Source organism: Aplidium turbinatum, chromosome 4 (assembly GCF_918807975.1).
Source record: "Aplidium turbinatum chromosome 4, kaAplTurb1.1, whole genome shotgun sequence".
Classification (NCBI taxonomy): domain Eukaryota; kingdom Metazoa; phylum Chordata; class Ascidiacea; order Aplousobranchia; family Polyclinidae; genus Aplidium; species Aplidium turbinatum.
In genome coordinates, this window is record NC_137475.1 from 41,772,732 (window position 1) to 41,795,838 (window position 23,107).

At 39.8% G+C, this 23,107-nt stretch overlaps 2 protein-coding genes across 2 annotated transcripts; one reads left to right on the forward strand and one right to left on the reverse strand.

Moving 5' to 3' along the window:
• Positions 1–1,909: 1,909 nt before the first annotated feature.
• Positions 1,910–13,250, reverse strand: LOC145769186 (collagen alpha-1(XII) chain-like). The gene is made up of 11 exons (XM_082580776.1): positions 13,152–13,250; positions 12,036–12,131; positions 11,568–11,640; positions 10,979–11,140; positions 9,889–9,984; positions 9,018–9,200; positions 8,234–8,336; positions 3,655–3,806; positions 2,807–2,976; positions 2,421–2,592; positions 1,910–2,268 (listed from the first exon to the last, which is right to left on the reverse strand). Exons 1-11 carry the CDS (start codon positions 13,248–13,250, stop codon positions 2,255–2,257), a joined length of 1,320 nt encoding a protein of 439 aa, XP_082436902.1. The 3' UTR covers positions 1,910–2,254.
• Positions 13,251–17,682: 4,432 nt separating this feature from the next.
• LOC145769187 (uncharacterized) lies at positions 17,683–22,632 on the forward strand. Its single transcript, XM_082580777.1, has 2 exons — positions 17,683–21,148; positions 21,410–22,632. The coding sequence occupies exons 1-2, from the start codon at positions 17,683–17,685 to the stop codon at positions 22,630–22,632; spliced, it is 4,689 nt and encodes a 1,562-aa protein (XP_082436903.1).
• Positions 22,633–23,107: the final 475 nt, after the last annotated feature.

Genomic DNA, 23,107 nt, shown 5'->3' on the forward strand with positions numbered 1-23,107 from the left:
ACTCACTCCACAGATCAGAACACGTAAGCTTTCGTAGCAAGAATTAATATAGTATACATATAATAACAAGTATACATAATGTATATATGTAGGCTACACCGCTACAGCCAAAAGCTTAGGTCTTCTTCTCTCGTGTTGTCGCTAATATCATCCGTCGGTTAGCCACTGCCTGGTATCATCGTCAATGGAGATTAGGCTTTCCATACCATGAGATGGTCCGTACAGCAGGCAATCTTTGATTATTATGTGGGCTGCCGTCTGCATTTCACCACACTCAGAGGCAGCACTCTCTGCCAAGCACCAACGCAAGGTGTCTCCACCATATGTTTCAACAACAGTGAGCAAGCGGTTATGGTATTTATGATGGAACCTTGATGACGTAAGTTCAGAGACGCCATGACCCAGCTGGTTTTTAGACAAAGGTTCGAACACTTGATGCAGTGAAGATATGCTACTTGACCATTGTTCACACTATACGCCTCATGCTAGCATTGTTTACTTCTCTGTCCACTCGAGGCTACCAGAAGGTCGTATATGCAGCGCGTACAAATGGCTTTCTTGATTTTAACCGTTGCTTGGAGGTTTTTCCAGTGTGGTTGCATGTAGCAGATGGCCGGGCTTTAAAGCTTGGGAAAAGGACAGCATGCTGCCGTCGTAGTGCAGCTGACTCAATGTCTGCAAGGACCGACAAACAGTCAGTTGGTCGGACTCGGAGGCAATCAGTTACAGCTCGCAGGCAAAAAATAGGTAATCACGAAAGTTCTTACATCGGGGATTCTGAGGCCTGTATCGGTGCAGTTCTCTACCGGATGCTTAAAAAGCAAAAAACACAAAGATGCAAAAAAGTTTCATAACTCAGAAAACGATATTTTCTTACGGTTTTGCGATCTCGCCGCTGAACAAATAGCGGGTACTGTATCGTAAACAACATTCAGTTACAGAATTTACAGAAATTGTTTGGGGTCGCTTTGTCACTTGCCAAAGCAACAGTAGTTACATAAGAAATAGTACTATGCTATTAAGTTTCTCTCACCTGTATTGCAAATAATGTACGTAAAGCATCTCAACATCCTGTAGCTATTTTTATGCCGTAAATAGACTGATGCGTTAAACGAGTAGTTCAAGTAGATGGAAGGCAAGAAAGCCAACGATTATGCCCACTTCAGGCGTGTCACTAAATTTCAAACACAGAGCCACGTGTTTCTAAGCTAGGAATTCTTAACTGGGGATTATCAATTTGCCATCCTAAATTAGGTTAGGGTTAGGGTTGATATTAATTTGCCATCACCAACTACCACTGGCGGCGCGACCTGTTCCCAGGGAGTTTGTGGATGCTGAATTCTTAGGATTTGTTATCAAATAAAATTAGAAACATGCTTTTTAGCGGGCTTTTACACAATATTCTGAATTGTAGGGGACGATTATGTTTCAGTTGTTCTAGAAGAAAGTACGAGATCTGAATTTAATGTCTGCCTAGCCTGCTTTATGCAATTTTATAGTTCAGATTTAACTTGCCTCCGATAGCACTTGTATTTGCGTGACGGAACAAAGAATACTCGACAGCGAGACACGAGTCATTATATATTAGCACGTTACAGGTTTCCAATACAGATTATGTAAAGGCACAGACACTACAGGTGGTATCAAAGTGGTCCCAATGAAAAAAAAGATTAAGAACTATATTGTTTTAAACCAGAAGTTTACAAGATTTTAAACTAGCAGTAAACACTCATGTGGCCGGCGCAATCATTCGTAAACCACATGCGGCCCTTTGGCCAAAAAGTTGGACACCCCTGTTCTAAACAGTTTCGAATCGGTGCCCTTTCGAGCATCGTACAAACATGGATCACATTATTCAGCTATGCCAGCAACCTCTTGGCTGTGCCCACACAGTTTCAACCACTCTATATCACTGGTATGAGATTATTCAATAATGTAACTGATAGATCAAAGAAAACGTGCAAGATTTTCCACAGTAGAAGTTGCAATCTTTATCAGTTTGTTTTGGGAAACATGACCAAGTGTCCCCTTAAATTCATTACGAGATGGATTTCAGGAACGAATGTGTGAGAGTGCTTGTTCTTTAACCAATCCATCATGTAAGTATACTTTTGCTTCAGGCACTGAATATCATTTGTTCCCTTTTTAAATAAAAACTTTGTGGGTGACCTTTCCGAGTATTGATTACTTGAAATATGCGACGCAAATGCATGTCATCGATGAAAACATGTGTTAGTTAAATATCCTTTCCATTTTATAGAAATGTGCCTGAAAAGAAATAAATCGTTTACTTTTACGTCCAATGCAATTATTTCCGCAATTTAACACTTTTTTTACAAATTAACTTTTAAGTCAGCCATGATTTTACAGCATCGTGTGTTTACTAAAATATAGCCTACATTGAAATGTGGCAGCTGTACCTGGGCATGATTTAGGCTTGCAGTCTGGTTGGCCTAATGAAGAAGCCAAAGTTTCAAGAAGTTCTTCATAGCCTCTTTCAAGAAATATAATCTGGTCTACAGAGCCAGCAATTGCAGAAAGCTGTAGCCAATCCAAACTTTTTTCACCAGTCATGACTGCAATGGCATATGACTGTAAAACATCAATGTTACAATATGTTAATGGCATCTGAACCAATTGCTTAATTTCGTATAAAGCTTCAACACAGTTTGGGAAATCAATTTGATTTTCAGACATTGGGTAAAGGGCAGCCTAATCCTTTCCAAAAACTTTGAAACCAAACACCTAGCCCATCTTAGGCTATTGTTTCCGAATAATTTATCTTGAAAATACAATAACATCTTACAATAACACCTTGGTTCCACAAAGCTTTGGATTCGGAAAATACAACAGAACCATCTTCACCTTTTCCCTCGGTGACAAGCAAAATGACATTTGGTGCATTCGGTCGATCCCCATTCCTCGTATTGAACATGGTGGTTCGAGCGTATCTGAGTGCATTGCCTGTCCGAGTTCCTTTAAATAATAATTGTCCAAGCTTGACACAGAAACTTTGAAAGTAATTTATATTGTCCAATTTAATGTTAGAAAAAAATAAACATTCTCAATCTTTAGGCACATTACAAAATTGTATTTTCATAACATCAATGTACAATAATTGCTTTATGATAAAACAATATGAAAATTTTATTTTTCTACAAAAGATTTAAAAAAAAGAAAAATAAAGTTGACTTGTTTTGTGCAGCTGACAACAACACCGTTCAGTAATTAAACGATTCTGGTAATCTTAAACCTTCAACTAAGAAAGTATATCCGGAGTTTGACCTTGACAGTTTTACTGAAATCTAGCTATGTTTGCAAAGATTCCAATACAAGATGAGAAACAATACCGTTTTTTAAACATTTTCCCAGCCAGCTTTTTGAGCTATTTTCTCTAAATATTCTTTTTCTCTTGTTTCTAAGGTCAAAAAAGTGCTGTTTAAGTCAGGGGTAGGTTTAGTTGATGGGGGGCCCGGAGCAACTACACCCTCTGCCCCCCACTATAAATCCGGGCCTGGTTAAAGTCCCGTTGACAATTTTTTTTCAAAGATGCTGACAGATCTCAAAATTGGCAGCATAGTAAGCCGCTCTAGCGCATTATAACTTAAAGGGTGGATATCTTGTGATTGGCAGCTAACGTAGAAAACTAGTTACCTTCTCCGTTGTGAGGCATCTTTTCAACGGCATCCATCAAACCGTCCTTGTCATTTGCAAAGTCATTGAGGAAGATTTGAGAACGTTTATCCACTTTGGAGTTGTACCGAAACACGCCAACGTTCACTGCATCTCGCTGGATGTTCAAGTTACTGAAAACAAACATAAAAGAGTTTTGACAAAACAACTTAAACAAATACTGCAATTGTATCTCAAAGTGTAGTGGTTAAGTAAGCAATTTGTGTACTTCAAAAATTGGTTAATTTTTTAGTTTGGAAAGAACAAATTAATTTGTTTCTCTAGAAACCACTGCTAAAACACAGGCCCGTTGAGAGAATAGTTTGGAACCTGCATCAATGAGATCTTTGGGTCCCAAATCAAGAATCTTTTAAGAAAAACGAACCATCCAAAGAATACATTTTTTAAGTTCTTATGCCCCTTGAAATGGTTACGGGCCACTAAACTCATCTCGGGTCCGAATCTAAAAGTATCTTTGGGCCACCCTGTCAACGCTACTGTTGAAACATACAGGCTTAAAGTGCCCCTGACAGGTTGGACCCAAGTATAGCGACTTTTTAAAGCATTTCCTAGCGCAGAATTATACTTAGCGAACTTTTTAATCTTAACCTCGTAGCTCGACTGGTTAGGGCGTAATTTAATTAAACGACTGCTCCGCAGCGCCACCACAGGCGAAACTCCATATTTCACTGCTCTGGGACGACTTTGGTGGTATTACGTCATTCTAAGTGGACGTCGTTAGCAACGGATGAAACAAACGCTTCTTAGATGTAATTGGTGGTTCACAGTTTGGTCGGAGTTGGTACAAGCGGTTGCTTTTTTCGAAGATTTATTGTTTTTTGCAGTTTAATAAAACTGTACTGGATACGTTCCTACAAAACCTAAAATATACTTGAAGTAAAAAATGAAGAAATCGTACGAATCATCATTCATATTTAATTCATCATCACTATTCAAAAACAAATAAAAGTTCTCTCTCTCTCTCATAATGTGCCTTCAGTTGGCCATTGAAATCCTGTGTAACGGCCATCTGGAAAATTGTTTCGGATTGGCCAAACAATGCATGACGGCATCACAATCCGATTGTTGCTTCCGAGAGCATCACCTTGTAGTATACACTCCAACACATGCCTGTAGGCATTTTTACTTGAGTGGTATTAACAAAATCATCTTCAGTGAAGTGAACATATACGACTAGTTTTGTGTGGCCCATCCCACTTTCGAACACTTGAAGAAAACTTTGCCCATTTTCTTCTCAGTAGCCTACCTTGTTTTGTGGGAAAGTGGGAAAAGAAAGCACACGGTGTTTGTCACTGACAATGTCACATAAACAGCAATTTGTAGGCATTGCCTCAACCATAAATTAAAGGTACTGTTTGTGAGATACTGTTGTTACGCTGCAAATGACTATAGCCAGATTAGGACAAACAAAAAAAAAAGGATGAAAATTGTAGCCCTATGAAACTGCAATTTCAATTGAATTGAGATGCTGTTTGATAAAAGTAAACTCAACCTATTTGATCGAAACCTGATAGTAGCCTATATAAGTTCACTTTTTCATTTCGGTAATTCTTAATTTGCACATGCTTTAGAGCAGAGGTCGGCAACCTTTAGCCTTAAAAGAGCCAATGTTCTCAAGTTTCTTCAAATTAAGACATATTCGGAGCCATAACATGTAACTGTCGAGTTGGCCACTAAAACCAAAAGTAATTATAGCCTACACTTCATGTAGAATTTCTTTCAATTTTTGCTTTGTACATGCGAATATTCTAGAATTTCAACAAACAAAGCCTGACTATTAAACACAACACTTTTTAGTAGGCTACCTACGGGCACATTATTGGGTAAAAACATACATTTTCAAATAATCATTTATTTCACCCAGCTAATGCGATATTTGCTCCTGAATTTCACTGCACAGCACATCTACATTAGCTTGATGACACTTTGAGTTTCATCTGGGACTGCAAGCTCTCATCTGTTAGGCGTGAGCGTTGTTCATTTTTTAAGTAATTCATGACCGAAAAACTTTGTTCGCATAAATATGTTGATCCAAATATCGACAGAACTCCAAATGCATATTTTTTCATGTTCATGTAAGAGTCAGGTATGGTATTCCACGTATCGAACACGAGCTTGTCTGGTTTTTGAAGCTTTTCAAGGTCACTCCATTTGTGGTTGTGACGAAGTGTGGCCTTCTGGCGAGCAAGATCTTCAAGGTCAGCTCTTGAGCTTCGGAACTTAGATACCCACACATCCTTGTCAGCTATGTCGGCCAGATCAAGTTCAAGACTAGATTGACTTACAGCTGTGAATGCAGTCATATTCAGCAGTAATGGATCGATTTCCAGAGGGGTAATAGGAAAGGATAACGTGTCTTTTTCCTTCCTAAAATCACAGAATCGTTGTTGAAACACAGTTTGCATATCGATGACAGCTTGCTGAAAGTAAACAAAATTTAACTGGTTGTGTGCTTCTTTGAACTCTTTTAGAAAGGGAAAGTGAAGTAGTGTACCTCTTTGTAAATCTCTGGCAAACACTGTCATCTTGCGCTCAAAAGCCAAAACCTCCTCCAGCATCTGCAGGGTTGTGCTACCTTTTCCTCGCAAGCATTTGTTCAACGTGTTGAGGTGCGATGTCATATCCACCATGAAATGCAACTTTTCTACCCAATCTGGCTGATCCAATTCAGGAAAAGAGAGCCCTTTGATTTTTAAAAACGTTTTTACGTGTTCCAAACTCACAGCAAATCTTTTCAGTACCTCCCCTTGGGACAGCCATCGGACATTGTTGTGTAGCCGCAGATTTGGATATGTGCTATCAAGTTCATCTAATAATGAACGAAACTGTCGGTGGTTTAATCCTTGTGCAATTATTTTGTTTAATACTCGAATGACGAGATTCATCATTTCATTGCACTCTCGGGGAAATATTAGAGCGCACAATGCCTCCTGATGTAACATACAGTGAAACGTCAACAGCTTTCTATCCAGTGACTTCCGAAGTAAACTCACAAACCCCTTCTGCGTTCCTATCATATTTGGTGCTCCATCAGTAGCGACCGAAACCAAGTGAGTTGTGTTTATTTCTTTTGTTTTGAGACAGTCTAAAACTGCCCCACAGACGTCTTCACCTCGCGTCTGGCCTTTTAGTGGTATTATTTCAATCAATTCTTCCTTTAATCCAGTAGAATTGACACTGCCAGGTATAAGATAATGCTAACATTAATTGTGCGGTAAATCACGTAACAATATGCTCTTTATCGTTTCACAGACGGGGCGGGCAAATCAGAATCTGTCCGCATACAATACATGCATTGTAAGCCGTGAGGACCCGCCATTATTCCTAACAGTCCTAAATGGTTTCTTCCTTAGCAAGATAAAAGCATTAAATCTTGGTGAAAAAAAAACATACTAAACGGATTTGTAAGTCATAATTTTCAACAAAACTAGTTTAAACTATAGCCTAGAGCAGTTATTAATTTACAACAAAATTTTTTTGTATTGCCCAAGCTCGCAGTGTTTAAAGTCACGGGAGCCAGAGCAGAGGGCTGAAAGAGCCGCATGTGGCTCCGGAGCCGCAGGTTGCCGACCTCTGCTTTAGAGTCTTAGACCAGCAGAGCCCCACACATTCACGTTTTGCAGTAGCCGTACCATACTTTACCAAGTGATCACAGAGAAAGAATGTATCCTTCCCGCTTACTGTGACGTCACAGCAGTGTTGCCGTTTTTATTTTCGCAATTGAATGAGTGCCAGATTCGCCGATGTCAACAAAAGTTTGCAAGCGTGTAACTTAGTAGCCTGTTGATATTTTTACGATTTGTTGGTCAAGGAAGTTTGTTAGTGTCGTCTTTTTGGTATCTTAGGTAAATTTAGCGAATTTATTTACCTGTCAGAGGCACTTTAAGGTCTTCAGTTAGGTTAATAAAATACTATAGAATGAGAGAAGCGACTAAGCGAAAGAGTCAATTTCGAAAAAAAATAAATCTCATGTTCTTTCTTTCCATTTTGAGGGACACGTGACCAAGTGCTCTGCTACTGTTTTTACAAAAGTGCTGTTTTTGTGAATTCAGTCATGGGCTATACAAAGTGTGCATCTTGGTAACAAAAAAATATTGTTGGACCTAAAAGTAGGCCTACACAAGCAAGCGAGCAAAGCAATTTTAGATTTTTCGCCCGGTTAGTTCAGTGGTTAAGCGACACGTTCGGCTCTATGTGCGCTTGAGCAACCACTCATTTCAGGACTGCTCATCATTCAGCGGCACCTAGTGGATGAATTAATTCCCCTATACCACAACACACCACACACTGAAACATCATTTTGTCAATCTCGGTGGCTGGGCCTGCATCAGTGGTTCAAAGCCTCTACAAGTATGTGAAACAGCCAGGATTAAGCTCTACAAGAAGCTTTCCCAGCCCGAGGATAAAGACCAAATCATTCAATCGATTTATTAAAATTTTCTGGGGTCAAGACTCCTTACCGTTTTTTTTTATTTTTAGGCTTCAACTTTTACTTTGTCGATCTTAATAGAGTAGTAGCCGTTTTTTGAATGATGAATACCTGATAAAACGTATGATGAATTGCTTTACTAATTTCCAGTTTTTTTCTTTCATAGACGAATCCAAAATAAGGAGCAAATCTATCGGATTGGGTTTGCAAATTTCTGAGGAAACATATTACATAAATTAACATGTAATATTGCATAAACCTCTTATTACAATACGAAAACGGGCTGATTTGCTGGCTAGGTAAGCAACAAGGCTAAAGTAACTCATTAATCTTTGAAATTTGTTGCATTTTCAAAATTATTTTCAGATTCCTGATCAGGGCTTAATTTCAGCTGAAAACGTTTAACTGTTAAAACTGTTTGTAAATATGCAAATATATTGTTATAATGCTCAATCTGTTGTATTATTGTGTCTTACCTGTCTTTGATACAAAAAGCTAATTATCACCCAAAACTATATTTTCTATTTCAGTACCGGTATCAGGCATTGACTTTATCATTGGTCAATCAAAGTGTTGCTAAGTGTTATATTTTTAAATTAGCTAGTGCAATGTCTTCTTAGTTTGGAAGATGGATATGCGGCACTGTAAGCTACTGTAAAACAGCGAAGAATGCTTTAACATCTCATTTTCAAAAGCGTTGGAAAGCGTTTTTTGTACAAACAATTAAAGCGCAAGCAATTTAAATACTTTTGATTACTCTTTTTATCCAAATATCTCAGTTAGTCAGATCCATGCCAAACCAGAACACAACTAATAATAGTCCATAACAAACCCCAAAGTAGGTCAGCAACGAGTTTAAGATTAAAAATCAGTTTGCTATGACACTTGTTCTCACCCAAACAGCAGGGGATCGGTTCGCTCCACTTTTTGTTGCTTAAGCATTCTGTTTGAACAACATCTGAAGGATAAAGGCTGTATCCACCTTCACAGGAAAATTCACAGCTAGAACCCAACCTGTTATCTTTTGAACAAATGACATTTCCATTCTCGATCGTATTGATCCTTTGACATGCACGACCTAAAAATGTATTTGCACTCTTAAATAGCTGGAACCATTGGTTCAATGAGTTACAAGCAGTGTGACATCGCCGGAAGTTGGTTTGTGTCAACAACAATAAGAGACTTTCGTTGGTCATATTCTTTATGCAAATGCAGTAACACAAAGTACCAGAAGTTTGGTATTGCCCAGATGCAATGGTTGTTGGTTAACTCATCTGATAGTTGTCCAATTGATAACTACTTCACTTTACGTACAAAAATCTTTTTAATTTATTTGTTTATTTGCGTAACAATATGACAATCGATTTCAATTCTAGCAACAACAATCAAAGTTGAACATCAAATATGGCACTACATAATGATTTCATGCTGAAAATTTATCAAATATCAGCAACAGCATCAGGGCCGGATTTAGCTAATGGGGGGCCCGGGGCACTTTTAGATCGGGGGGCCCCAGTGCAAAACATTTTTACGCGCCTACGGCGCGAAAAACCATCTCTACGTCTACAGTAGCATCAGTCCAGCACTGCACAGCATTTTGCAGAAATTTTAAAGGCCAAAAGAAAAAAAAATGCAAAGGAAAAAAACTTTAAAGGCCAAAAGGCCCTTTAAAAGTCGGGGGGCCCGGGGCAACTGCCCCCTCTGCCCCCCCCCCTAAATCCGGGCCTGAACAGCATAGCCTTCTGAAACACTGAGAATAGTCTTACGGCGACAACCAGCAGGAAGAGGGGAAAATTTTGCAGCTCTAGTATTTCCATCCACATATTTGCAAGTTGTGATTGCCTGACCGACGCGAGTGTAACCTGTGATGAGATACTGATGATTAGATGTTATAATAAGGGGCTGTGTAGCTACGGCGTTGGAGCAGGCTATGTTTGACGAATACCATTATGGGTGCATTGGTTTAACAAGCTATTGATTTCTTTGGATATCAAACAACGTCCCATGAGTTATTATCCAAAAAAATCACAAGGTAGGAATGTTTTGTGTTCTTTTCCTAGTTAGTGTCAATTTGAGGTTGCTTCTAAACCACTGTTTAGCACAAAATTTTAAATATCGATATTGATTGGATGGCTCCAGTAATCCTTTTGTCTATAGATAGCACAATAAAAATGACTTAAAAGTCCAGACCGTCCTGCAATTTGCAAGTTTGTAAAACAACTGTTCTAAACATCTTGTAGAAATGTCTTTCAAACTCATCTCTGAAACTAAAACTCAACTCAACATTGGGAAAACGTGATTGGGAGTATTAGTGGCTTTCAAACTGATTGCGGAGACATTTTAAATGAAGGCTTTCGTTTACCACATGGACATGTTTACCTAATTCTAGAAACACTTTTTTTGAATTTGGATTACAAAAAAAATCTTTATTTGTTTACTAGCCTGGTATTTTACATATTACTAAATGGTCTATGTTTCAACTTTATTGATTAATTAATATGAGCATGTTGATGTTGCATAGCAAATTCTTTTCTGCTTATTAAATTCAAGATCTCCAAGACCACAATTTCCATGCTTGAAGTGGCTTAAATCACCTAGCCAGTCCTTGACTACAGATTACTAAAGACAAGGTTGTAAAAACAGGAAACATAGTCACGAATTATTAAAGTGCACCTGTGGAAACCATAAATTATCTTCTAATGTTGCACATGACTGTAAGTTGCCTCAATTTTTTTTGGTTGCGACTCCAGTTATTAATATTATTCAATAGCCTAAGCACCTTGCCGCATCTAACAGTAAAACCTTGAGAAAAACAATACATTCATAACTTACCAGAAATGTTTCAACGGCATTTACCTTCATTGCAGAAGTAGCGACATGTCGACTGAAGTAGGTATCTACCATTCAGAAGGGGTTCGCTCTCACATGTTGTTCCTCCATTGCTCGGATTTTTAGGGGGAAGGCAAGTAAGGGGTCTTCGTGAAGTTTTCGGATTTTGCCTCTTCCGTAATCGCTGACCTGAAGTAGCAACAAGGAAGAAATGAAACATATCGGTTCAATTTATTAAAATGTTGAAATTAATTGAACTTTGTCAACTACTAATCTTGCCTTTAGACACACGCCGGAAATGATTACTTTTAAAAAGAAAAAAAAAATCAAAAATAATTTTTGTTTTTACAGATAATGCAGAAATTCAGGTAGCCCCCTCAAATTGTAGTTACCAGCGTATTCTCTTTCCAAAAGCGATGAACCTTACATTTCGACCAGATTAATAATGATTATCTTACTGTCAAACTTTTAATCTAGCTATAAAATTTAACTAACTCAGTGATTCTTGCCGAAGTAAGTTAATTAAAGCTTCTCATATTATTTAAAAGAAAAAGATTTTTGACGAAAACATAGACTCTCCTAAAATATTTCCTTTGTCACAACAAAAAATCCTCACTTGATAAGCAGGGAAGAGCTGCTCTGTTGCAAAGATCTTCACCTGAACAGCAACACCGACCACCGTTGTTGTTCTAACAGAAGACATGTTGGAAATTTTAAAAGCAAACATTAGCTTTAGCTATAGCTAAAGGTTATATATAATTTCACAACTTTTTGTTCTACTTTAAGTTTTTATCGTTTGTTCATCTGAATTTTTGCAGTATTCAGGTTCATGACCGGTGCTTGAAGGTTAGACTGAAGTAGAAGAAAAAAAGAGGTACACCCTTGGTTCACATCTACCTTGGAGTGCGTCACGAAGTTTTTACTGAAATAGTGATGATTGATGGATAACAATTGATTACGTTTCTTCATAACTTCATTTATGACGATATACGCAAATGTTTCATGACTAATCTATGACCAAATAACCCACACTCAACTTTACAATCGAGTCCTGCAAGCTTTGAAGTTAAAGTCAAACTCTCACCCGTTTTATATTGTTTCTGCAAGCCTCAGGCTGCTTGCAGCGTTTGGTGTACAAGGTTCGTCCATTGCGTGTTCGTACCAAGTTTTCACAAGCCAGCTGAAATCACGTTGTGCCATTACAATACAATAACAAAATCCCACTGTTCTTAAGATTGCTGTCATCAAATTTTTCAAAGCGTATACAAAAACATTTTACCATTAATTGTTCTTTTTTTTTTGCCCGCTAGCTCAAGTGCTTAAGCGCTTGACTCAAGATTAAGCGACGCTGGTTCAAATCTCGGGGTGTGTACTTGAGCAACGCATTTCAGGACTGATCCCATTTAAGGGCACCCAGTAGATGGAATAACTCTCAGCCAACAACAAGAGGAAACTTCACTTTGCCAATCTCGGTAAGCGGCCCTGCGTCAGTGGTATAAAGTCTCTACAAGTACGTAAAACTACCAGGACCCAACCCATCAAGGCTTTGTCAGTTCAAGGATAAATATTTAAAAACCGCACCAAAAATCAATTACAATATTTTCTGGTACAATAGTAAGTTGTAGCCACATTAAGCAAAAGATTACGCTTCGTAAGCGACAACGCATGCCCCAAAAAAATTTAGCTAGTAAAAAAAGAACATTATCAATTCGAATTAAGTTTGGATAGATGCAATTTTGAGCAGGGTTTTCCAAAGTTTTTTTTAGCGTGGGCTAGGTTTACTAAATTTCACTATCGATTTTGAGATTATAGTGAGGGGCGACTAATGCGAAGAAATCTTCTTGCTTCTGTTACATCGACACACTGATAAGCCCAGCCTCATGGGCGAAACACGTGTGTGTATCGCTGTCAATTCTTGTTACAAATCGGCTGCCGAGAAACATGATATTTTTCTGTTAGTTGATTTTAAAGCATCTTTCCTCTGCTGCCTGGCGCTTTCTTCACCAAAAGCGATTAAATACAAAATGCAAGCCAAGGCGGGACGGGGAAATATTGTACTGGTCTCACTTTAGACTACCCCTGGTTTAGATAAAAGGTTTACAAAGCCATAAATTAGCTTCACCATCTTATGACGTAGTTATTCGCTCAAAAAGCTAAGCACCACAGCTGTAATGTCAGTTTTGCTGACAAAATTACTTACCGCATTCAAAGGACAGTTTCTTAACCCTCCGTTGAATCCAGAATTGCATGCTCTATTGCTTGGGGCATTTGTACATTCAAAGCAAATAAGAGCTGTCATTTCAATATAATGTTTTATTATAATGTGTTTTGTAAAGACTAGTTTTTCCACTCCAATTGTTTAGTAGATAAACAAACAATAACTGTGAATTTAGCGTCATCTAGCGAGTGTATTGTTTACGGACTAAAACAGCTGAAGCTCAAGTCGCAACATCACACGTGGCTGGACCATTAACTGTGAATTTAGCGTCATCTAGCGAGTGTATTGTTCACGGGCTAAAACAGCTGAAGCTCAAGTCGCAACATCACACGTGGCTGGACCATTGGTTGGTTGGTTGGTTTTGAATCCTTATCTTCAGACTGACAAAGCAGGTTATTCCTGGTAGTTTCGCATACTTGCAGAGGTATTTGACGCAGGGCTGGTTACCGAGATTGACGGAGTTTCCTATTGTTAAAGTGGTGTTGCCGGGGAATTATTCCATCCATAAGGTTCTACTGAATGGAGAGCCATCTTTAAAAGGCGTTGATCAAGCGCACACCCCGAGAGTTGAACCAGCGCCGCTTGATCTTGAAGCTTCTTCGTTCAGGAAGTCACGCGCTAACCAACATCACATGTAGCCGGACTATTGTATGACAGAATATGTTAAAAATAATAGTAATATCATTTACACAATGTTACATCCAAAGTTTAAACCATGCCCTTGCAAGCTGCACACAACGACGACGGTAATAAAATAATACTTTAGTATTAAATAAAATAGATTGTTATTAAGCAAGTTATGAATTCTTTTATTTTTTAGTTTTTTTGATATAAATAGGTAAATAAAATAACTATACACAAAAAAAATGACAAATTTAAAGGGTAAGCTATAGCCTGTACAAAATATGGACAGAAAAATTTATTGAAAACCGTCATTTTTGAGCATTCTTATTGTTATGTTGTTTAAACTATACGTGTAGACTAGTTTTGAATTTATAATCTGAAAATAGTTTGTAAGTTTTTTGTCTTATTTTAACATAACCATGCATAATATTACCTCACTGTATAAACCTATCGAGTGTTTTGGTGTTCAATGGTTTTACACTAAAACACCAAAAACCTGTTTTAAATTTATACCTAATGACCAAATGAAAAAAATATATTTATAGCCAATATGTCGGCTACAAGCTTTTACGTGCTTTTACAGAATGCAATACTAACAAAAAACTAACTTATTTGTATTAAAAAAAAACGTATCTGCAGTGGAGTAAGGGGTAAAACAAACAAGATTGTTTTTAAAGCTTTAAGTCTTAATAAAAAGGTTTAAAATACCAAGTGTAATCTGACAGTCCGGCACGATAGCCTGAGTTAAAATACCTTCAGAGAGTATGACTTGACATATTGAGTAAACTTTGTAGATTAAATTATGTTGCATTCATTTACGTGCTTACAAAAGTAGCCTCAAGTTATATTGTTGTAATCAACGCATAATATATACCTTTAGCTTTCACCACAAACGAAATGAGCACCACAATATTGTAATACAACTTCATCTTTTTCTTCCAGCAAATCCAAAGATACAGGTTTTTTGACCAAATCAAACAGAGCTTACTTGTGCAGGGATTTCTCGAACAACGCTTCAAAAAAAAATTTCCGGAAGCTTACGGTATTTGAAATTTTATCTGTTTTTTTTCATCAGCTTTACGAAGAGGATGTTACAGTCTACCGGTGTGTGAGTTATAAGATACGTAAATGGCACATCCGGCACGTCTTCGTCGATTCGTCCACGTGGCTTCGTCCCATAACATCATGCTTCCTCATCACTTCCTCATCGCTCAAATCTTTTTCATGCTATGACAAACATTTTTATCATTTCTTGTTTTTATTAAAAGATGATGAAGAATAAGTTTATGAATTTGATCAGACCATTCTCAAGTGGCTTTTTTTTGGGCGTTGAGCTTGTTTCTGGAATTAAGACAAGATTTTTCATCGCTGTGGAAAAGGTGATCGCGAACAAAAAAATAAAACTGAAACTAAATACTATTTAGGCTACTCTTTTAATTAAATTTTTAAAACGGGAGAGTCTAGTAAGTACAGTAGTTTGAATGGTGTGCCCATCCAATACCCATTACTACCACCTACCAAGACAGCCACTTTATCTGATCGAAATTTGGTAAAAATCTAATCAGATCCGTACCAGATCTGGTAAAGAACTAGACCAGATGAAGTGGCTGTTCAGGTAAGTATCATCCAAGTGAAATAGTTACGCTAAAATTGCTAACGTGAACTAAACGTATTGCTATGTTCGATATCTTCCATAGTGTGCACTGTGCATAGTAAGCTTATTCCGTTTGTAACGTGCCGAGAAACACTGCTGTTTGTTTATTAGTATCTTGAGGCATTTTATTTTTTCAAACAAAGCTTCAAGTATTGCAAGTCATGCAGTAAACGAACTCACCACTATCAACATTACGAGTCTGATATCAATTTCAATATATGGCTTCATAATAACTAAGAGTTTGAGTGGGTGATTGTTTCGTTCTTTTTTTTATGAGTTTTGCAAATGAAAATCAAAAACAAAGCTAGGCACGGCCTCCATGATTTAGGGCAGGGGTCACCAACTGGCGGCCCGAAGGCCGTATGCGGCCAGCCACGCTGTTGTGTGCGGGGGAAGGTATCAGCGTACAAGTATAACCAAAAATACTTTTCTTGAGGAGTTCAAGAGCATGAAGGCAAAAAATACTTTGCGGGAAGCACATTTTCGTTTTGCATACGATTCCACCAACCGACTAATCAGATTGTCGTTCTAAGTGGGGGTCACTTCAAGTTATTCCAATGCGATGTCCAGCCACACTGTCCCAGTGGATGATTAAAACGTCTGTGTTCGAATTTCGAAATTGTCTGTGAGCATAGGGTTGCTTATTTTAATTTTGTAAATTTCATGGAAACACTAGTGTGCGTTTCACCGTTATTGTGTTTCACGGGCAGTGTGCCCTTTATGCAAGTTTTTGTTGGCAAAATAGGTCGGTATACCAACTCAATTTATAATAAATTGGAAAAATATTATTCATAAATTGAAAGACTTTTTCTGGTTGTAATAAGAAAATATTTAGCTTAGTACTGCAAAATGTTGTTAATCAACAATTCTTGCCATGCTGATAAGCACCGCAAGTGAAAGTTGTCCAATAATCAAAGAAAAACGGTTTTAAAGACTCTCACTAAAAGGATGAAAAACCTTTTCATTGCTTTTTTAGAAGGAACATTGTCTATGAGTTACATGGACATTGTCCATTGTCCATGAGTCCAATAGAAACGTTTTTTCGGTGATTTCCACAAGCGTTTGTTTCATGGTGCCTGGTTTCTTTCTCCCTGTTATTGTTAGAAACGATTCCCCGCCCATTTAATATTATTGCTGTATCTCTGCTCCATCCTATTTTTTCATGCTTGAGTGACCCGGCCATGCATTAACAATTTTTGCTAGTTGATCTTTCTTTTTACGTTTTGGCATGGACTGGAGTGGTCATTGTTTTATAAATCTGGAGAACTGGAGATTTGGAGTGACTAGGGAATATGTAAGAATTCGGTAAGCAACTGTTGGTTTCGTTTTATTATTGTCGTTTTCAATACACCATTTCTTCTAATAAGTAAGGCCTGCACTTTATCCAGTCTAGGCAAAAAACGTTTTAGACATCATTTATAAAACATACCTTTGCTTGGTGCAAGGTTATGCCTGTCTAGTTAACTCTAGCTAGTTGTGTAATTTGTTTGTTATCCTAGGGTAGTCTTTTCAGGTCTGCCAAGGATTCATTTATGGTATGTGCCTTTGTCTAGCTCACTTTAGCTAGTTGTGTAATTTGTTTTGTTATCCTAGGGTAGTCTTGTCAGGTCTGCCAAGGATTCACTATTGGTTTGTGCCTTTGAGCCTGCCATGCTGTAAAGTTTGTTTGAATTTTGTAATTTGTTTGTTATCCTAGGGTAGTCTTTTCAGGTCTGCCTAGGATTCATTTTGTTGGTTTGTGCCTTTGAGCCTGCCATGCTGTAAAGTTTCTTTGAACTTTGTAACTAGTTGTTTGTTATCCTAGGGTAGTCTTTTCAGGTCTGCCAAGGATTCATTTTTTGGTTTGTGCCTTTGAGCCTGCCATGCTGTAAAGTTTCTTTGAACTTTGTAACTAGTTGTTTGTTATCCTAGGGTAGTCTTTTCAGGTCTGCCAAGGATTCATTTTTTGGTTTGTGCCTTTGAGCCCGCCACGTTGTAAACTTGGTTTAAATTTTGTAAATAGATCTTCACTTTGGGCAGTCTTGTCAGGTCCGCCAAAGATTGAAGCTTCTAAGCCTGTACTCTGTCAGGCCATTGTTCTAGTCAGGTAGAACTGGTTACCGTTAAACCCTATAATTTTAGTAGGTTGCTTACTGACATTCTCTGTAACATCGTGAAGGTCAATTGTCACCTCACCTAAGGTAAGTACCGTACAGATTTTGTTTTTTGTAGCTTGTATATTGCTGTGTGTTAATTATGGCTCGTAAAAAGCCCAAGCAAACTCCAAGACGGAGTAAGCCAAATGGTTATGCTAGTGGCTCAACAGAGCAGCATGAGGCCGCCTCTAATATTAGTGGTCAACATGACAGTAGCGAAGAGCTGCCAGGTCTTGTTGTGTTAGAACAAGAGCTGGTTGAAATCGAGCTTGGCATAACTTCCATCGACATGGAGCTATGCTCAAGTGATGATTTCCTGAGCTCTTCTGAAGTTTTGGAGGTAAAGAAAAGATGCCTTGAACTTCAAAGGAAGCTCTCCCTTAAACGTTTAGATTTACTCAAATGCAAACCACAGCAATCAGGCTCAATAGAATCTAGGATGAACCGTATGGGGGAAAGCATTTATGGTTTGCTTGAAGCATGCTCTACCCTCATTCGAAGCTGTCGAGAGCAATCCAAGCGAGTGTCACATCAAACATCATCGGTAGTTATGGATGCAGGCAGTGACACAGGCAAAGCTGCTGAGTCTAGCAGTCACGTGACACCCCGTGAGAGTGGTGTAAAGATACCACCTGTAAAAGCAGAACAGGGTATCCTTCAGGGCAGCAGTAGTGCTAGTAATATTCTTAATCCTTACACATCTCCCTTTCGCACTGAAGCTAATAATAGTAGTGAATTTCCCATCGTCGTGCCTCAACCCCAGCTCAGTGCAGGGTTTCAAAATGTTCATGGTCCTCGGTTGTCGCTGGAGAAGTTTGACGGCAATGTGTTAAAGTTCTTTAACTTTAAAAGGCGTTTTGAACGATACATTGAGTCAAACTATCTAAGCTTTGAAGATCGCATCGCCTTTTTGGAGGACAATTGTGTAGGCCAGGCCTTGGAAGTAATTTCTGGCCTGAGTTGCTTGCAAAATAGTGAAAGAGCATATGGAATGGCATGGGATAGATTGAGAAAAAGGTTTGGCAACCCTGGAAAACTCATGGCCAAAGTGAAGGAAGATTTGCTGCAAGGACCCCCTATTTCAGAGTGGGATGCGCCGGGCCTCACAAAGCTTTGCGACAAGATGTATAAGTGTGAAGTCAGTTTCGATGGCTGGGGTAAGTCCCATCTTTTAAACAGTGATGAGGTGCTTCAACGGCTGTTCCTGCGACTTCCTTATAAGTTAAAGGAGCAGTTTGTTAATGTTAATCACTTGGGATCGGACTGTGCCACGTTTGGCGATTTAAGAGTCTTGGTCGAGGATGCAGCCTCTCGAGCCGACAGCCAATATGGCCATCTTATGCAACCAGGCAAAGATGTTAAGAGAGCTCCACAACCATCGCTGGCTCGATCTAATCCGCAAGGTGGCTACAAGCGTGCTTCGGTTTGCACAATCCAAGAGCAGATTTCCCAATCTGCTAACCATAAACAAGAGTCCTGTTGTTTGTGTGCAGAGTCGCATGCCCTATGGAAGTGTGAGATGTTTAAACAAAAACCTGTTGCAGAAAGAAGAACCCTGGTGCAAAAGCATAGACTGTGTTTTTGTTGCTTGAGAGCAGGCCACAGAGTGGTTGATTGCAGATTTAAGAAATCTTGTGCAACGTGTGGATCGAGGCATAACTCACTTCTGCATGTAAACCGTGTGGAAGTGGAAAGTCCCTCTTCCCCGAGGAAGAGCATCTCAGCAACAACGTCCGCAACTGTGCCAGCTACATCTGGGACAACAATTTTTAAGGTTTTACCAGTTAAGGTATGGGCTGGGGACCCCTCCAACTATACCTATACTTATGCTTTTATCGATGAAGGGTCCAGCGTCAGTCTATGCTCCTCAAGCCTCGTATCTCGCTTAGGAGTTGCTGCGACGAAAAGCAATGTAGAGTTGCTGACCACCAATGCTGTCTCCTTTCATGACAAGAAAATTGATTTTTTGGCTGTGCAGGGAATGGAAGAGCAAGCTGTGTTTTCCGTTGCAGATGCTCTGGTGATGGACCAGATTGTGGATGTCAGCCACAGTATCCCCACCGAAGCACTTAGTAGTGCATATAGTCATTTGGAGGACTTAAAGTTCCCTGAACTAAAAGATAGGAAGGTTGAGTTGTTATTGGGTAGCGATCTTCACCAGGCCTATCTTTTGCAGGAAGTTCGTACTGGCGCACCAGGAGAACCATGCGGACTGCACACCCTTCTGGGTTGGACCATATATGGGAAAGATGGTGGCGATAGGCAGCTCAACTCACCAGTAATGGTAAACTTTCTTAGCGTAAAGGAGTCTTGCGATAGAATGTTAAATGTATTGTTGCAGGATTTTAATGACATCGATGAGCCACAGGCCCCCTGTCCTTCAATTGAGGATAAACGTGCGCTGCAGATCATGCAGGACACGGTGAAGAAGGTGGATGGACACTATTCTGTAGGGCTGTTGTGGAAGGATGAAGACCCGGACTTGTGCAATAATCGCTCTATGGCACTCAAGCGCTTAGAGGGAATGAAGCGGCGATTTATTGCTGACCCGGAGTTATTCAATAAGTATCGTGGTAAAATGCAGGAATATGTTAAATGTGGCTATGCTGTGCCACTTGAAACTGGTGTGGTAGACACACCAGGGAAGACGTGCTATGTGCCCCATCACTGCACGACCAATGCGGCCAAGTTTAGAGTCGTTTTCGACTGCAGCGCGAAGTTTAAAGGCGTGTCATTAAATGACAAGCTGCTTCATGGCCCAGATCTCACCAATAACCTTGTAGGAACATTGTTTCGCTTCAGGCAACATCCGATCGCTGTTGTGGGCGATATTAAGGCCATGTTTTCCCAAGTACGCGTAGACGAAGGGGACAGGGATGCCTTTCGATTCTTATGGTATCCGGACGACGATCTCAAGCGGGAACCTATCGACTACCGCATGCAAACACATGTGTTTGGAGCAAAGTCGTCGCCATGCTGTGCTGCCTTCGCGCTTCGGATGACTGCCAAAGACAATGAAGCAGGTGCCGATCAAAACACTGTTAACTCAGTTTTAAAAAATGTTTATGTTGACGATATTTGTCATTCATGTGAATCGCCGGACCAGGCTATCGAACTAATACAACAACTGCGTGAACTATTACAAAGTGGCGGCTTCCATTTAACTAAATTCCTGTCTAACAGTGCAAAGGTCTTGAGTTCTGTGTTGCAGGAAGACTTGGCGTCGAAAGTCGATCTGCCGCAGTGCCAGCTTCCAACGCAGAAAATCCTTGGTGTTGTGTGGAATGCTGCGAGCGATTGCATGGAGGTGAGGGTGAGTATCCAACAAAAGCCTAACACCCGGAGAGGCGTTCTCTCCATGATTTCGCAAACATACGACCCACTAGGTCTAATACAACCCTTCATTTTACCTGCTAGGCAACTCCTGCAGCAGGCATGTGACGCTCAACTTGATTGGGATGAACCCCTTAATGGCCTTGGGCCAGTAAACATTAATTGGGAAGCTTGGTTAAAGGCCCTTCCAGAGCTTGAATGTGTTTCCATCGCTAGAAGCCTGACTCTTTTTGGTAAATGTGCTATCCGCTTTGAATTGCATGGTTTTTGTGATGCCAGTACCAGTGGCTATGGGGTCGTGTTTTATGTTAAAGTGTTTTATGATGATTCTGTAGTAATTTGTAATTTTCTATTTGGCAAGGCTCGAGTGGCTCCATTAAAGCCTGTTAGCGTACCTCGCCTGGAGCTCACTGCTGCTGTGCTCGCTGCCAAAGTCTGCAATTTTATCCTGACGGAGTGTGATTTTAAATTCAATTGTGTTGTCTTATGGACAGACTCAACTGTTGTGCTGCGTTACATTAATAATACTTCGACTCGTTTCCACACCTTTGTGGCTAATAGGCTGAGCACTATTCACATGCTTACCAGTGTCAATCAATGGCATTATGTACCGACTACTTTAAACCCCGCTGACCTCGCGTCTCGGGGAGTTTGGCCTGATAAAGTTAATACCGCTAAGCTTTGGTTCAATGGTCCTAAGTTTTTGCATGATGTCACGAGCAATTGGCCAAACCAGTCCGACTTTGTTGGCGGAATTTCGTCAGACGATCCAGAGGTTAAAAACATTGAACATTGCTCAGCCCAACAACACGCGATTACGGACTCGGACTCTCTCTGTCGGTTGTTTACCCGCTACTCGAACTTCCACGATCTACAAAGAACGGATGTTTGTATTTTTAATTGTTTGGCGACCCGTGCTGTGCACTTTGAGGTCGTGCAATCCCTGGAGGCAAGCGCATTCATTCAAGCCTACCGAAGATTCTGCAGCCGTAGAAACGTTTGTCCTACTGATCTGTACAGTGACAACGGAGGAAACTTTGTTGCTGCAGACCGCGAACTTCGGCAAGGACTCAAGAACCTCCATCCAAAGAAAGTCGCAGATGTCTTACTTCGGCATGAAACGAACTGGCACTTCAACCCTCCGCGTGCCTCACACCAAGGCGGCTTCTACGAAACATTTTTTCGTTTATTAAGAAAATTGATGCGGTCGCTGGTGGGAAACGCTACGTTGGATGAATTCGACCTTCTCACGCTGGTAGCAGAGATTGAAAGAATTTTAAACGATCGTCCCATCACTTCGCTCCCATCGTCACCAGATGATCTGCAAGCCCTGACTCCAAGTATGATACTCACCGGATCAGCTTGTGACACCCTACCGCCAGATGTTTTTATGAAGGCTGACGGTTATCGACGCTCTTGGAGAAAGACCCAATACCTCACAAACAAGTTTTGGGAACAATGGCTGTTGCAATATCTCCCTCTGTTGCAGCCCCGACAAAAGTGGTTTGGCACATCTCCAAGCTTGAAACCAGGCGATTTGGTACTGGTAACGGACGAGGCAACTAAACGTGGGCACTGGCCCAAGGCTATTGTAAAGGAAGTTATGCCGGACACTAATAAACTTGTCAGACGCGTGCGAGTAAAGGTTGCTGACGGTACAGAGTTTGTTCGCGACATCAGAAAGATCTGCCTGCTAGAGGGCAGTATGGACTTTTAAAATGACAATTTTGTTTTCTAGGCTGGCTGGTTGGCACGATTGCACAACTGACATTGCTCATGCTGCTTAGGTTTCATATTTGAATTGTATTGCGTGTTTGTGTTTATTTTACTATTATTATTCTTGTGCTCCTCACTACCGCAGCTAGCGCGGCGTCGTCGATGCATTTGCATCCAGCAGTTCTGCCATAACTGTGTTATTGACTCCCATTAATAGTGTTGTTTCTATTTGCATCCTGCAGTTATTTACACTGTAGCAGTCTAGCTCTGTTTTTGGTCTGACTATTTCACACACCTGTCTCACTACTAATGCTTTTGCTATGTGCGATATTATTTTTCGTGTTTTGTCAATTCATTGCTTAATTATCACGACTCGACTTAACAGTCGCGTGTTTTTTCTGGTAGCCTACTTTTGCTCTGACGTTAATGTCACTTGCGCTGGTCATAGCATTGTGCAGTATTAGGTTGTATGTGTG

Excerpts from the sequence above, each read along its gene's own strand:
- LOC145769186 (XM_082580776.1), bottom strand. The coding sequence starts at position 13,250 with ATGACAGCTCTTATTTGCTTTGAATGTACAAATGCCCCAAGCAATAGA. Across the intron at positions 12,132-13,151 it reads GAAACTGTCCTTTGAATGCG|CTGGCTTGTGAAAACTTGGT; the intron begins GTAAGTAATTTT and ends ACGTGATTTCAG. Across the intron at positions 11,141-11,567 it reads AGCTCTTCCCTGCTTATCAA|GTCAGCGATTACGGAAGAGG; the intron begins GTGAGGATTTTT and ends TTGCTACTTCAG.
- LOC145769187 (XM_082580777.1), top strand. The coding sequence starts at position 17,683 with ATGGCTCGTAAAAAGCCCAAGCAAACTCCAAGACGGAGTAAGCCAAAT. Across the intron at positions 21,149-21,409 it reads TAGAAGCCTGACTCTTTTTG|ACTCAACTGTTGTGCTGCGT; the intron begins GTAAATGTGCTA and ends TCTTATGGACAG.